This window comes from Pseudophryne corroboree, chromosome 1, assembly GCF_028390025.1.
Source record: "Pseudophryne corroboree isolate aPseCor3 chromosome 1, aPseCor3.hap2, whole genome shotgun sequence".
NCBI classification, from domain to species: Eukaryota; Metazoa; Chordata; class Amphibia; order Anura; family Myobatrachidae; genus Pseudophryne; species Pseudophryne corroboree.
The window spans coordinates 604,553,037-604,569,015 of NC_086444.1; the positions used below are offsets into that span (position 1 = coordinate 604,553,037).

The 15,979-nt window shown below is 48.2% G+C and overlaps 1 protein-coding gene across 3 annotated transcripts in view; it reads left to right on the forward strand.

Annotated features, from left to right (window-relative positions):
• The window catches only part of POLR2E (RNA polymerase II, I and III subunit E), a 41,732-nt gene that overhangs the window by 23,914 nt on the left and 1,839 nt on the right, over positions 1–15,979 (forward strand). For all 3 annotated transcript variants that reach the window (XM_063914362.1, XM_063914361.1, XM_063914363.1), the window contains 2 exons: positions 9,619–9,677; positions 10,436–10,514. In XM_063914362.1, coding sequence (XP_063770432.1) covers positions 9,619–9,677; positions 10,436–10,514 — 138 coding nt within the window. The remainder of the gene's footprint in view (positions 1–9,618; positions 9,678–10,435; positions 10,515–15,979) is intronic.

Below are 15,979 nucleotides of genomic sequence, written 5' to 3' on the forward strand. Positions count from 1 at the left end.
AGGCCTATCGTCAGAGGGTCCGATTTTACTTCCACAACGCCCAGACCTCCTTGTTCAAGGCCCCTGACCAGGCTGGCTTTGACAGCGTGGCTCTTGAAGCATCACTCCTGAGGGCCAAAAGATTCTCATAGGCGGTTATCCAGACTATGTTGAAAGCCCGCAAACCGGCATCTGCTCGAATTTATTACAGGGTCTGGAAGTCTTACTTCACCTGGTGTGCTGATAACAATTATGATGCATATTGATTCAGAACACTGACTTAGGTCTTCGTCTGACCTCCCTCAAGGTTCACATATCTGCCTTGTCTGTATGGTTTCAGAGAAAAATTGCGTCTATACCTGACGTTCATACTTTTACTCAGGGTGTCCTTTGGATTCAGCTTCCTTATGTCCCTCCTGTGGCTCCAGGGGATCTGTCTGTTGTACTGAATGCCCTGCAATAGTCTCCATTTGAACCTCTTGAGTCGGTGGACCTGAAATGGCTCAAGGCCAAGGTCCTGTTCTTGCTGGCTATTGCCCCTGCAAGAAGGGTGTCGGACTTAGGCTTTCTGATAGTTCACTGTGACTGAGCAGTTCTAAGGACTCAACCGGGTTATGTACCTAAGGTGGTGTCATCTTTTCACCTTAACCAAGAGATTGTGGTTCCGGACTTTATCTCTTCAGATTTGTCTTCCAAATAGCCGTCTTTGGATGTGGTAAGGGCTCTCCGTATTTATGTGGAGAGGACTGCATCTATCAGGAGGTCAGATACCCATTTTATCTTGTTTGGTTTCCACAAACGTGGCTGGCCTGCGAATAAGCAAACCATGGCCAGATGGATTAGAATGGTGATTTCACAAGCTTATGCTCAGGCTGGACTCCCAGCTCCTGCTGCTATTAAAGCCCATTCTACTCTGTCTGTTGGACCTTATTGGGCGTGCTGCCGTGGCGCGTCCGCAGAACAATTGTGCGAGGCGGCTACGTGTGCTTCTGTGAACACAGTTCTTAGGTTCTGTGCCTTTGATACTTTCGCCTCCCAGGATGCTTCCATTGGATTCTCACATCCGCTAAGGCGTGTCCCCTCCCTTGATGAACTGCTTTAGGACATCCCAATGTTTTCCCTGTGGAAACTAATGTACCCTGCTGCAGAAAAGGAGTGTTATGGTAGACTTAACATGGTTAACACTCATTCTGCGAGGTGCATTGGGTACCACAGGGCGCCCACCCTGACGCACCTTGCTTCTTAGGGTTTCTATGACATTAGTTGCTAGTACCTTCTCCTGTCGTGAGAATGTGGTTCTATGTTACTAACATCTTTCTTCTCTCTTGCTTACTCCTGCAGTGGACTGGTTAATGATACTGAGCTCCCAGTGCCTGGAGGCGAGGTTATAGATTAGGCCCCAGTGCATCCTGGGACAGCCTAAAGCTTTAGTCTGTTAGTGCCTCTGGATCAAGATCCACTCTGCACCCCCGCAATGTGTTCCCTGTGGAACCCAATGTACCTTGCAGAAAGTGTGTTAACCATGGTAAGTCTACCATAACTCTCCTTTTATGAGCATTTTAATTCTGGTCATTTATATTTAGTGGTGTTATTTCAGAAGCCCTTTGATATGGAGTATAAGAACTTTTGCCTTACATTGGGGATAAGGAAGTGATAAACCAGTGATATGTGCAAGGTGATAAACTCACCAGCCAATCAGCTCCAATATGTAAATTAACAGTTGGGCTCTGATTGGCTGCTGCCTTTATCATCTTGCACATATCACTGGTTTATCACTTCCTTATGCCTTCTCCAGGTTAATACATCTGTGTTTCTATAGGTGTGGTTCTGCAGTTACCCTTGTCCAGAGGTAAGACATTCGCTTCAAGGGCTGCGGTGTAAGTGGCTGCTCCTGTACTAAAGTTGCTTGTTTGCAACTACTAGTGCCCACTTACCTGACCTCACAGTAGTAGAACCGACATAATAAACTGAATTATTTCATTTCTAATCACGTGTTCTGCAGACTATAACCACTTTCATCACAAGTGTTTCTCTAACGTCCTAGTGGATGCTGGGGACTCCGTAAGGACCATGGGGAATAGACGGGTTCCGCAGGAGACTGGGCACTCTAAGAAAGATTTAGTACTACTGGTGTGCACTGGCTCCTCCCTCTATGCCCCTCCTCCAGACCTCAGTTAGAATCTGTGCCCGGACAGAGCTGGGTGCATTTTAGTGAGCTCTCCTGAGCTTGCTAATAAGAAAGTATTTTAGTTAGGTTTTTTATTTTCAGAGAGCTTCTGCTGGCAACAGACTCTCTGCTACGTGGGACTGAGGGGAGAGAAGCAAACCTACTAACTGCAGCTAGGTTGCGCTTCTTAGGCTACTGGACACCATTAGCTCCAGAGGGATCGAACACAGGAACCTAACCTTGGTCGTCCGTTCCCAGAGCCGCGCCGCCGTCCCCCTCGCAGAGCCAGAAGACGAAAGCCGGCGGGTTGAAGCAAGAAGACGTCAAAATCGGCGGCAGAAGACTCCTGTCTTCATATGAGGTAGCGCACAGCACTGCAGCTGTGCGCCATTGCGCCCACACTAACCCACACACTCCGGTCACTGTAGGGTGCAGGGCGCAGGGGGGGGGGCGCCCTGGGCAGCAATTAGGTACCTCCTGGCAAAAGCAGCATATATACAGTTGGACACTGTTATATGCATGAGCCCCCGCCATTAATTTCACACAAAATCGCGGGACAGAAGCCCGCCGCTGCCCCTCAGCGGGGCCTTCTTCCTCAGCACTCACCAGCGCCATTTTCTCTCCACAGCTCCGCTGAGAGGAAGCTCCCCAGGCTCTCCCCTGCAGACTCACGGTAGAAAGGGTAAAAAGAGAGGGGGGGCACATTAATTTAGCGCATTAATCATATATACAGCATCTACTGGGTAAACACTAAGTTACTGTGTGATTCCTGGGTCATATAGCGCTGGGGTGTGTCCTGGCATACTCTCTCTCTGTCTCTCCAAAAGGCCTTGTGGGGGTCCTGTCCTCATATAGAGCATCCCCTGTGTGTGTGGTGTGTCGGTACGAGTGTGCTGACATGTTTGACGAAGAGGGCTATGTGGAGGCAGAGCAAGTGCAGATGAATGACGTGTCTCCGCCGACGGCGCCGACACCTGATTGGATGGATATGTGGAAGGTGTTAAATGATAATGTAAACTTCTTGCATAAAAGGTTGGATAAAGCTGATGCCTTGGGACAGTCGGGGTCTCAGCCCATGCCTGATCCTACAGCGCAAAGGCCGTCAGGGTCTCAGAAGCGCCCACTATCCAAAATTGTTGACACAGATATTGACACGGATTCTGACTCCAGTGTCGATGAGGATGATGCAAAATTGCAGCCTAAAATTGCTAAAGCCATCCGCTACATGATTATAGCAATGAAGGATGTTTTGCACATATCAGAGGTAAACCCTGTCCCTGACAAGAGGGTTTATATGTATGGGGAGAAAAAGCAAGAGGTGACTTTTCCCCCTTCACATGAGTTAAATGAGTTATGTGAAAAAGCGTGGGATTCCCCCGATAGGAAAGTGCTGATTTCCAAAAGGTTACTTATGGCGTACCCTTTCCCGCCAACGGACAGGGTGCGCTGGGAATCCTCCCCTAGGGTAGATAAAGCTCTGACACGCTTATCTAAGAAGGTGGCCCTGCCGTCACAGGATACGGCCGCCCTAAAGGATCCTGCAGATAGGAAGCAGGAAAGTATCCTGAAGTCTGTTTATACACATTCAGGTACTCTACTGAGGCCGGCGATTGCGTCGGCCTGGATGTGTAGTGCTGTAGCAGCATGGACAGATAATCTGTCTGAGGAAATGGATACCTTAGACAAGGATACCATTTTACTGACCCTGGGGCATATAAAAGACGCTGTCCTATATATGAGGGATGCCCAGAGGGACATTTGCTTACTGGGCTCTAGAATAAATGCAATGTCAATTTCTGCCAGAAGGGTCCTGTGGACTCGGCAATGGACAGGTGATGCCGACTCCAAAAAGCACATGGAGGTGTTACCTTACAAGGGTGAGGAATTGTTTGGGGACGGCCTCTCGGACCTAGTTTCCACAGCTACGACTGGGAAGTCAAATTTTTTGCCATATATTCCATCACAGCCTAAGAAAGCACCGTATTACCAAATGCAGTCCTTTCGATCACAAAGAAGCAAGAAGGTCAGAGGTGCGTCCTTTCTTGCCAGAGGCAGGGGTAGAGGAAAGAAGCTGCACCATACAGCTAGTTTTCAGGAACAGAAGTCCTCCCCGGCTTCCACTAAATCCACCGCATGACGCTGGGGCTCCACAGGAGGAGCCAGGAGCGGTGGGGGCGCGTCTCCGAAATTTCAGCTACCAGTGGGTTCGCTCACAGGTGGATCCCTGGGCTATACAGATTGTGTCTCAGGGATACAGGCTGGAATTCGAAGTGATGCCCCCTCACCGTTACCTCAAATCGGCCCTGCCAGCTTCCCCCATGGAAAGGGAGGTAGTGTTAGCGGCAATTCACAAGTTATATTTCCAGCAGGTGGTGGTAAAGGTTCCCCTCCTTCAACAGGGAAGGGGATACTATTCCACAATGTTTGTGCTACCGAAACCGGACGGTTCGGTCAGACCCATATTGAATTTAAAGTCCCTGAACATTTATCTGAAAAGATTCAAGATCAAAATGGAATTTTATGGTGTCTCTGGACATCAAGGATGCTTACTTGCATGTCCCCATTTATCCACCTCATCAGGAGTACCTCAGATTTGTGGTACAGGACTGTCATTACCAATTCCAGACGTTGCCGTTTGGGCTCTCCACGGCACCGAGAATATTTACCAAGGTAATGGCGGAAATGATGGTGCTCCTTCGAAAGCAAGGGATCACAATTATCCCATACTTGGACGATCTCCTCATAAAGGCGAGGTCCAGAGAGCAGTTGCTGATCAGCGTAGCACACTCTCAGGAAGTGTTGCAACAGCACGGCTGGATTCTGAATATCCCAAAGTCGCAGCTGATTCCTACGACGCGTCTGCCCTTTCTGGGCATGATTCTGGACACGGACCAGAAGAAGGTGTTTCTCCCGGCGGAGAAGGCTCAAGAGCTCGTGACTCTAGTCAGAGACCTCTTAAAACCGAAACAGGTGTCGGTGCATCGCTGCACGCGAGTCCTGGGAAAGATGGTGGCATCATACGAAGCCATTCCCTTCGGCAGGTTCCATGCGAGGATCTTTCAGTGGCATCTGTTGGACAAGTGGTCCGGATCGCATCTTCAGATGCATCGGCTGATCACCCTGTCCCCGAGGGCCAGGGTGTCTCTTCTGTGGTGGCTACAGAGTGCTCACCTTCTCGAGGGCCGCAGGTCCGGCATACAGGACTGGGTCCTGGTGACCACGGATGCGAGCCTCCGAGGGTGGGGGGCAGTCACTCAGGGAAGAAACTTCCAAGGGTTGTGGTCAAGTCAGGAGGCTTGTCTGCACATAAATATCCTGGAACTAAGGGCCATATACAACGCCCTGAGTCAAGCGGAGCCTCTGCTTCGCAACCAACCGGTGCTGATTCAGTCAGACAACATCACCGCAGTGGCTCATGTAAACCGCCAGGGCGGCACAAGAAGCAGAGTGGCGATGGCAGAAGCCACCAGGATTCTTCGTTGGGCCGAGAATCACGTGCAAGCACTGTCAGCAGTGTTCATTCCGGGCGTGGACAACTGGGAAGCAGACTTCCTCAGCAGGCACGACCTCCACCCGGGAGAGTGGGGACTTCATCACGAAGTCTTCACTCAGATTACAAATCGATGGGAACTGCCACAGGTAGACATGATGGCGTCCCGTCTCTACAAAAAGCTACAAAGGTATTGCGCCCGGTCAAGAGACCCTCGGGCGATAGCTGTGGACGCACTGGTAACACCGTGGGTGTTCCAGTCGGTCTATGTGTTTCCTCCTCTTCCTCTCATACCCAAGGTGCTGAGAATCGTAAGAAAAAGAGGAGTGAGAACAATACTCATTGTTCCGGATTGGCCAAGAAGGACTTGGTACCCGGAACTGCAAGAAATGCTCACAGAGGACCCATGGCCTCTGCCTCTCAGACAGGACCTGTTGCAACAGGGGCCCTGTCTGTTCCAAGACTTACCGCGGCTGCGTTTGACGGCATGGCGGTTGAACGCAGGATCCTAGCGGAAAAAGGCATTCCAGAGGAAGTTATTCCTACGCTGATAAAGGCTAGGAAGGACGTGACAGCAAGACACTATCACCGTATATGGCGAAAATATGTTGCCTGGTGTGAGGCCAGGAAGGCCCCTACAGAGGAATTCCAGCTGGGCCGGTTCCTGCACTTCCTACAGTCTGGAGTGACTATGGGCCTGAAGTTGGGGTCCATAAAGGTCCAGATTTCAGCCCTATCCATTTTCTTTCAAAAGGAACTGGCTTCTCTTCCTGAAGTTCAGACGTTTGTTAAGGGAGTGCTGCATATTCAGCCCCCTTTTGTGCCACCAGTGGCACTTTGGGATCTCAACGTGGTGTTCGGTTTCCTGAAATCCCACTGGTTTGAGCCACTTAAGACCGTGGAGCTAAAGTATCTCACGTGGAAGGTGGTCATGCTATTGGCCTTAGCTTCGGCTAGGCGTGTGTCAGAATTGGCGGCTTTGTCATGTAAAAGCCCCTATCTGGTTTTCCATATGGACAGGGCAGAATTACGGACTCGTCCGCAATTTCTGCCGAAGGTGGTGTCATCTTTTCATTTGAACCAACCCATTGTGGTGCCTGCGGCTACTCGTGACTTGGAGGATTCCAAGTTGCTTGATGTAGTCAGGGCTTTGAAGATCTATGTAGCCAGGACGGCTGGAGTCAGGAAGACTGACTCGCTGTTTATCCTGTATGCATCCAACAAGCTGGGTGCTCCTGCTTCAAAGCAAACCATTGCTCGCTGGATCTGTAGCACGATTCAGCAGGCTCATTCTGCGGCTGGTTTGCCGCATCCAAAATCAGTGAAAGCCCATTCCACAAGGAAAGTGGGCTCTTCTTGGGCGGCTGCCCGAGGGGTCTCGGCATTACAGCTTTGCCGAGCAGCTACTTGGTCGGGTACAAACACATTTGCTAAGTTCTACAAGTTTGATACCCTGGCTGAGGAGGACCTTGTGTTTGCCTATTCGGTGCTGCAGAGTCATCCGCACTGTCCCGCCCGTTTGGGAGCTTTGGTATAATCCCCATGGTCCTTACGGAGTCCCCAGCATCCACTAGGACGTTAGAGAAAAGAAGATTTTACTCACCGGTAAATCTATTTCTCGTAGTCCGTAGTGGATGCTCGGCGCCCGTCCCAAGTGCGGACTTTCTGCAATACGTGTACATAGTTATTGCTTGATAAAGGGTTATGTTATGTGGGCATCCATTGTTGATGCTCTGTTGTTGTTCATACTGTTGACTGGGTAAGTTTATCACAAGTTATACGGTGTGATTGGTGTGGCTGGTATGAGTCTTACCCTGGATTCCAAATTCCTTTCCTTATAATGTCAGCTCTTCCGGGCACAGTTTCCTTAACTGAGGTCTGGAGGAGGGGCATAGAGGGAGGAGCCAGTGCACACCAGTAGTACTAAATCTTTCTTAGAGTGCCCAGTCTCCTGCGGAGCCCGTCTATTCCCCATGGTCCTTACTGAGTCCCCAGCATCCACTACGGACTACGAGAAATAGATTTACCGGTGAGTAATATCTTTTTTTTTTTTCCCTTCTAAAACCATACACTGTAAGAGGCTGAAAACCTATTTCACTGTGCGTCCCAATGATTTATTTATTTTTCCCCCTAGGGGGCACAAATTTAACCTTTTGAGAAACAGATCAGCTGATATTTGTAAGAAGCTATATATTCTGTAACTGACAGCACCTAATTGACTTTTACCCTGGTATTAGTATTCTTTACAAGCTTAGACAAGAATAGATGGCTGTGAGCCCAGTGTTCAGACATGTGAAGGAAAAGCTGCTTTCACCTGCGAGTAGTTTCCTTTATTATACAGTACATGTGATAAATATACTTGGTCATTATTTACAGTAGCTGATGTCGAATGCATAAGTGATTTGCATTCAGTTGTGAATGTCTGAAATTCCTTGTGCTGCAATCTTGCTTTCATCCATTTCACGATCACTTATTTATTAGGTCTTCCACTTTCCTTTCAATGTAATTATAAACATTGAGGCACATTCAATTAAGTACCGTATATACTCGAGTATAAGCCGACTTTTTCAGCACTTTTTTTTGTGCTGAAAAAGCCACCTCGGCTTATAGGAGGGACACGGAGAGCACAGCGCGTGGTTCTCCTATGTCCCTCCTGCATCTTCGGCGGCAGCGGCGTCTGTGTGGTAAAGGAAGTGCACGAACTGGTACTTCCTTTAACACACGCCGGAGACGCAGGAGGGACACAGGAGAGCCGCGCCCTGCGCTGTCCGTGTCCCTCCTTCAGAAGACAGCGCGGGAGCGACGGAGGGTAAGTATCTAACACTGTGGGGCATATCTGGTACTGTGGGGCACATCTGGCACTGTGGGGCATATCTGGCACTATGAGGTCTGTGTACGGGTAGAGCTGTATTTCCCACCCTAGGCTTATACTTGAGTCAATAAGTTTTCCCAGGTTTTTGTGGTAAAATTAGGTGCCTCGGCTTATATTCGCGTCGACTTATACTCGAGTATATACGGTAATTGGGGCGTGCTCTCTAATGAACATATCCCCTCCCCTGCCTCTGTTCTATCACCAACATTATGCTGCCTGGGTGCTATTGAGGGACATGACCTTGGTAAATATAGTGTGCAATAAGCTATTAATCTTTGTACCTTGGCCAAGGTTTTGCCTAGCCCAGTTATACTGGGTCCTGATTTTCAAGCCTGGTTATCTTTAGTAAATGTTACAGTGCAACATGAAAGATATTTGTACTTTACTCGTAAAACAAAATCCAAATTTGCCGTCATTTGGTCCAGGTGGCTTTCTTCCAAATATGCTTCTCCCCTGCGTTCTGTTTGACCCCACTTCAGTGTTATTTATAGTGTGTTTGCATTACAGTATGCTCCCGCATTGTCTATAGCATCTTATTTTATTATTTTAAGTGTCTAAGACCTTTCTCCCTTTGGAATGCTTAACTGATTTGCTGATAGACGTGTGATTTTTCTTCTTTGTATGTATTCTTTGATATGTTTAGTGTTATGGGCCCTACACACTTAGCGATTACACTGAAAGATATGAACGATCTTGTTCATTAATGAACGATACATCGTTCATATCTTTCATTGTGAATGCACCAACGATGAATGATGCGTGGCCCCCGCGCTCGTTCGTCGTTGGTGCCGGCTTGCTTATACATGCTACAATCTCTCGTTCATATTACCATGCAGTGCTATGGAGCCGGTTGACGGGCGGAGTGAAGACGCTTCACTCCCCCCGACCCCGCCACCGAGGCGTCTGTCGGCCGTATCGGCTGTCATGCACTTTGCCTGGCAATCGGCAGGTGTGTAGTGCCCATTAGATACCTGATCATATCTATGACCTGTGGTGATGCTCTTATCTGATGTAACAATGTTTCTCTTATTGTTTTGTTGGGTTTTTTATTTATTTGAAAACCAATAAAAATTGACTTGATTTACAAAACAAACATGTTCTTTTCCCTAGCTTGTTCCTGAGCATGTGGTGATGACAAAGGATGAAGTCACAGAGCTGTTGGCAAGATAGTATCCTTTTATGTCTGGGTTACATGTTGTGATCTTTCCACTAGAAGTATGTTAGATGTTGTCCATTCCAGGAGATGTCCGTGTAGATTTTTATTTTTAGAAGCAGAGAAGTTTTATGAGATACAGGGATCTATTCATGAAGCAGTGGTAAGAGTGGAGAAGCGAGCCAGTGGAGAAGTTGCCCAAGGCAACCATTCAGCTGCTCTTTATACTTTTATAGTATGCAAATTATAAATGTTACTTCAATGCTGATTGGTTGCCATGGACAACTTCTCCACAGACTCACTTATCCACGCTTTTCACTGCTTCATGAATAGACCCCAAAGTATTTTGTTTCCAATTTTAATGTACACAGGTATAGTAACATGTTATACTGCTTTCACATCGCAAATGCCGGATCACACCCCGGGAATTGGAAACTGGTCCTTTCCGGGTGCGACCCGGCATTGGACTCTGTCTATACTGTGAATGGGTCCCGGGTCGCACAACCCAGCAACACGTTCACACTGCAGCTGACCCAGTATTTAACTCTGAAATAACCCTTCTTTATTCCCGGGTTGAATTACCAGGTCAGGCGACCTGGTAATTTGGGAGTAAACCTTACGCACCACACAGCAACCCGCTTCGACCCAGCAATATACCGGGTTATTTGTGCGGTGTGAAAGGGGTATTACTTGTCTTTAATTTCAAATTAGGTGAATTGATAAACTGTCCTCTAAAAATCTTCTATCTTAAAATACCTTAACCATTTTATTCAGTAAACTGCGAGAATCCCAGCTCCCTCGAATCCAAGCCGGAGACCCTGTGGCAAGATATTTTGGGTTAAAGAGAGGTCAGGTAAGTCGGGTGTTTAACTGAAATTCAAAAAAAGTTTAGTTGCAGCCAGTAAAAGTAAAAACAAAAAAATGGACTCCGTAAGATCAGGAAAAACGCCTATAGCTAAGGTGATTCAAATTTAATAAACAGAAGTATTTCTAAACTGTTTCAAAGATATTCTATTGTAAATTAATTTTGTACATGTGACCGAATTAATTTATAGAACCAACTGGAGACAATAATATACTATGTGAAAATGAACTGACTTATGGGTCAACTGATCATGTTAAAATGGTTAGTGAAGTAACTAACTAACTTGGTTAGGGTAATCCAACCTGTGTGCCACAGGTTGGATTCCCATGAAGTGAAACTACACATTCCAGCATGCCTTGCCACAGTTTTAGCATTCCCTAACAGCAGAACTGTAGCTGGGATGTGTAGTTCCACAGCAGCTGGTGTGGAACTGGTTGTCTAACGCTGTACGGGGTGGTTAAATTACTAGTGAGGACAATGGTTTAGCAAAAAATGGGAGTAGATGGGTAAATAGGTAGCAGATGTTTTGGTAGGTACAGAAAATCTTTTCAATCTTCTGTTGCCAAAAAGATGAGAAGAGATGTATTTTCCCCCATCCATTTTCATGACATTCTACTGAAGTCCCATCATTCTCAGTGCTTGAAGTATCACTTTTATAAAAAAGCAACAATGTTTTGCAATATTGTAGTGTGAAAATTTTAATGGCAGATATCTAATATGGTAACAATTTAATGCATATACCTGTAATTTAAAATTGGCATAAAAACCATGTAAAAAGTGCGATTTTCCCAATATTTCTCTGACGTCCTAGTGGATGCTGGGGACTCCGAAAGGACCATGGGGAATAGCGGCTCCGCAGGAGACTGGGCACAAAAGTAAAAGCTTTAGGACTACCTGGTGTGCACTGGCTCCTCCCCCCATTACCCTCCTCCAAGCCTCAGTTAGATTTTTGTGCCCGAACGAGAAGGGTGCTCACTAGGTGGCTCTCCTGAGCTGCTTAGTAAAAAAGTTTAAGTATAGGTTTTTTATTTTCAGTGAATCCTGCTGGCAACAGGTTCACTGCACCGAGGGACTAAGGGGAGAAGAAGCGAACTCACCTGCGTGCAGAGTGGATTGGGCTTCTTAGGCTACTGGACATTAGCTCCAGAGGGACGATCACAGGCCCAGCCATGGATGGGTCCCAGAGCCGCGCCGCCGGCCCCCTTACAGAGCCAGAAGACTGAAGAGGTCCGGAAAATCGGCGGCAGAAGACGTCCTGTCTTCAATAAGGTAGCGCACAGCACCGCAGCTGTGCGCCATTGCTCTCAGCACACTTCACACTCCGGTCACTGAGGGTGCAGGGCGCTGGGGGGGGGCGCCCTGAGACGCAATAAAAACACCTTATATGGCAAAAAATACATCACATATAGCTCCTGGGCTATATGGATGCATTTAACCCCTGCCAATTTTTCCTTAAAAAAGCGGGAGAAAGGCCGCCGAGAAGGGGGCGGAGCCTATCTCCTCAGCACACAAGCGCCATTTTTCCTCACAGCTCCGTTGGAGGGAAGCTCCCTGACTCTCCCCTGCAGTCCTGCACTACAGAAACAGGGTAAAACAAGAGAGGGGGGGCACTAATTTGGCAGATAAATCTATACAGCAGCTATATAAGGGAAAAACACTTATATAAGGTTATCCCTGTGTATATATATAGCGCTCTGGTGTGTGCTGGCAAACTCTCCCTCTGTCTCCCCAAAGGGCTAGTGGGGTCCTGTCCTCTATCAGAGCATTCCCTGTGTGTGTGCTGTGTGTCGGTACGTTGTGTCGACATGTATGAGGAGGAAAATGGTATGGAGGCGGAGCAATTGCCTGTAATAGTGATGTCACCCCCTAGGGAGTCGACACCTGACTGGATGGTCTTATGGAAGGAATTACGTGATAGTGTCAGCACTTTACAAAAGACTGTTGACGACATGAGACAGCCGGCAAATCAGTTATTACCTGTACAGGCGTCTCAAACACCGTCAGGGGCTCTAAAGCGCCCGTTACCTCAGATGGTCGACACGGACACTGACTCCAGTGTCGACGGTGAGGAAACAAACGTATTTTCCAGTAGGGCCACACGTTACATGATCACGGCACTGAAGGAGGTTTTGAACATTTCTGATACCCTTTTTTGTGGTACTTGTAGTATTATGTGGGGTGTGAAAAAACTACCCATAGTTTTTCCTGAATCAGATGAATTAAATGAGGTGTGTGATGAAGCGTGGGTTTCCCCCGATAAAAAACTGCTAATTTCTAAAAAATTATTGGCATTATACCCTTTCCCGCCAGAGGTTAGGGCTCGTTGGGAAACACCCCCTAGGGTAGATAAGGCGCTCACACGCTTATCAAAACAAGTGGCGTTACCGTCTCCTGATACGGCCGCCCTCAAGGAACCAGCTGATAGGAAGCTGGAAAATATCCTAAAAAGTATATACACACATACTGGTATTATACTGCGACCAGCAATCGCCTCAGCCTGGATGTGCAGTGCTGGGGTGGCTTGGTCGGATTTCCTGACTGAAAATATTGATACCCTGGACAGGGACAGTATATTATTGACTATAGAGCATTTAAAGAATGCATTTCTATATATGCGAGATGCACAGAGGGATATTTGCACTCTGGCATCAAGAGTAAGTGCGCTGTCCATTTCTGCCAGAAGAGGGTTATGGACGCGACAGTGGTCAGGTGATGCGGATTCCAAACGGCATATGGAAGTATTGCCGTATAAAGGGGAGGAGTTATTTGGGGTCGGTCTATCGGACCTGGTGGCCACGGCAACGGCTGGGAAATCCACCTTTTTACCCCAGGTCACCTCTCAGCAGAAAAAGACACCGTCTTTTCAGGCTCAGTCCTTTCGTCCCCATAAGGGCAAGCGGGCAAAAGGCCACTCATATCTGCCCCGGGGCAGAGGAAGGGGAAAAAGACAGGCAGCAGGCAGCCTCTTCCCAGGAACAGAAGCCCTCCCCCCGCTTCTGCCAAGTCCTCAGCATGACGCTGGGGCTTTACAAGCGGACTCAGGCACGGTGGGGGCCCGTCTCAAGAATTTCAGCGCGCAGTGGGCTCACTCGCAAGTGGACCCCTGGATCCTGCAGGTAGTATCTCAGGGGTACAAATTGGAATTCGAGACGTCTCCCCCTCGCCGGTTCCTGAAGTCTGCTTTACCAACGTCTCCCTCCGACAGGGAGGCGGTATTGGAAGCCATTCACAAGCTGTATTCCCAGCAGGTGATAATCAAGGTACCCCTCCTACAACAGGGAAAGGGGTATTATTCCACGCTGTTTGTGGTACCGAAGCCGGACGGCCCGGTGAGACCTATTTTAAATCTGAAATCCTTGAACACTTACATACAAAGGTTCAAATTCAAGATGGAGTCACTCAGAGCAGTAATAGCGAACCTGGAAAAAGGGGACTATATGGTGTCTCTGGACATCAAGGATGCTTACCTCCATGTCCCAATTTGCCCTTCTCACCAAGGGTACCTCAGGTTTGTGGTACAGAACTGTCACTATCAGTTTCAGACGCTGCCGTTTGGATTGTCCACGGCACCCCGGGTCTTTACCAAGGTAATGGCCGAAATGATGATTCTTCTTCGAAGAAAAAGCGTGTTAATTATCCCTTACTTGGACGATCTCCTGATAAGGGCAAGGTCCAGAGAACAGTTAGAGGTCGGAGTAGCACTATCTCAAGTAGTACTACGACAGCACGGGTGGATTCTAAATATTCCAAAATCGCAGCCGATTCCGACGACACGTCTGCTGTTCCTAGGGATGATTCTGGACACAGTCCAGAAAAAGGTGTTTCTCCCGGAGGAGAAAGCCAGGGAGTTATCCGACCTAGTCAGGAACCTCCTAAAACCAGGCCAAGTGTCAGTGCATCAATGCACAAGGGTCCTGGGAAAAATGGTGGCTTCTTACGAAGCGATTCCATTCGGCAGATTCCACGCAAGAACTTTTCAGTGGGATCTGCTGGACAAATGGTCCGGATCGCATCTTCAAATGCATCAGCGGATAACCCTGTCTCCAAGGACAAGGGTGTCTCTCCTGTGGTGGTTACAGAGTGCTCATCTTCTAGAGGGCCGCAGATTCGGCATTCAGGACTGGGTCCTGGTGACCACGGATGCCAGCCTGAGAGGCTGGGGAGCAGTCACACAGGGAAGAAATTTCCAGGGCTTGTGGTCAAGCATGGAAACGTCACTTCACATAAATATCCTGGAACTAAGGGCCATTTACAATGCCCTAAGTCAGGCAAGGCCTCTGCTTCAGGGTCAGCCGGTGTTGATCCAGTCGGACAACATCACGGCAGTCGCCCACGTAAACAGACAGGGCGGCACAAGAAGCAGGAGGGCAATGACGGAAGTTGCAAGGATTCTTCGCTGGGCGGAAAATCATGTGATAGCACTGTCAGCAGTGTTCATTCCGGGAGTGGACAACTGGGAAGCAGACTTCCTCAGCAGACACGACCTCCACCCGGGAGAGTGGGGACTTCACCCAGAAGTCTTCCACATGATTGTGAACCGTTGGGAAAAACCAAAGGTGGACATGATGGCGTCCCGCCTCAACAAAAAACTGGACAGATATTGCGCCAGGTCAAGGGACCCTCAGGCAATAGCTGTGGACGCTCTGGTAACACCGTGGGTGTACCAGTCAGTGTATGTGTTCCCTCCTCTGCCTCTCATACCCAAGGTACTGAGAATCATAAGAAGGAGAGGAGTAAGGACTATACTCGTGGCTCCGGATTGGCCAAGAAGGACTTGGTAATCCGGAACTTCAAGAGATGCTCACGGAAGACCCGTGGCCTCTACCTCTAAGAAAGGACCTGCTCCAGCAGGGACCCTGTCTGTTCCAAGACTTACCGCGGCTGCGTTTGACGGCATGGCGGTTGAACGCCGGATCCTGAAGGAAAAAGGCATTCCGGATGAAGTCATCCCTACCCTGATCAAAGCCAGGAAGGATGTAACTGTGCAACATTATCACCGTATTTGGCGTAAATATGTTGCGTGGTGTGAGGCCAGGAAGGCCCCTACAGAGGAATTTCAACTGGGTCGTTTCCTGCATTTCCTGCAAACAGGACTGTCTATGGGCCTAAAATTAGGGTCCATTAAGGTTCAAATTTCGGCCCTGTCGATATTCTTCCAAAAAGAACTAGCTTCAGTTCCTGAAGTTCAGACGTTTGTCAAGGGGGTACTGCATATACAGCCTCCTTTTGTGCCTCCAGTGGCACCTTGGGATCTCAATGTAGTTTTGGGGTTCCTAAAATCACATTGGTTTGAACCACTCACCACTGTGGACTTAAAATATCTCACATAGAAAGTGGTAATGCTGTTAGCCCTGGCTTCAGCCAGGCGTGTCTCAGAATTGGCGGCTTTATCCTATAAAAGCCCTTACCTAATTTTTCATACGGACAGGGCAGAATTGAGGACTCGTCCTCAA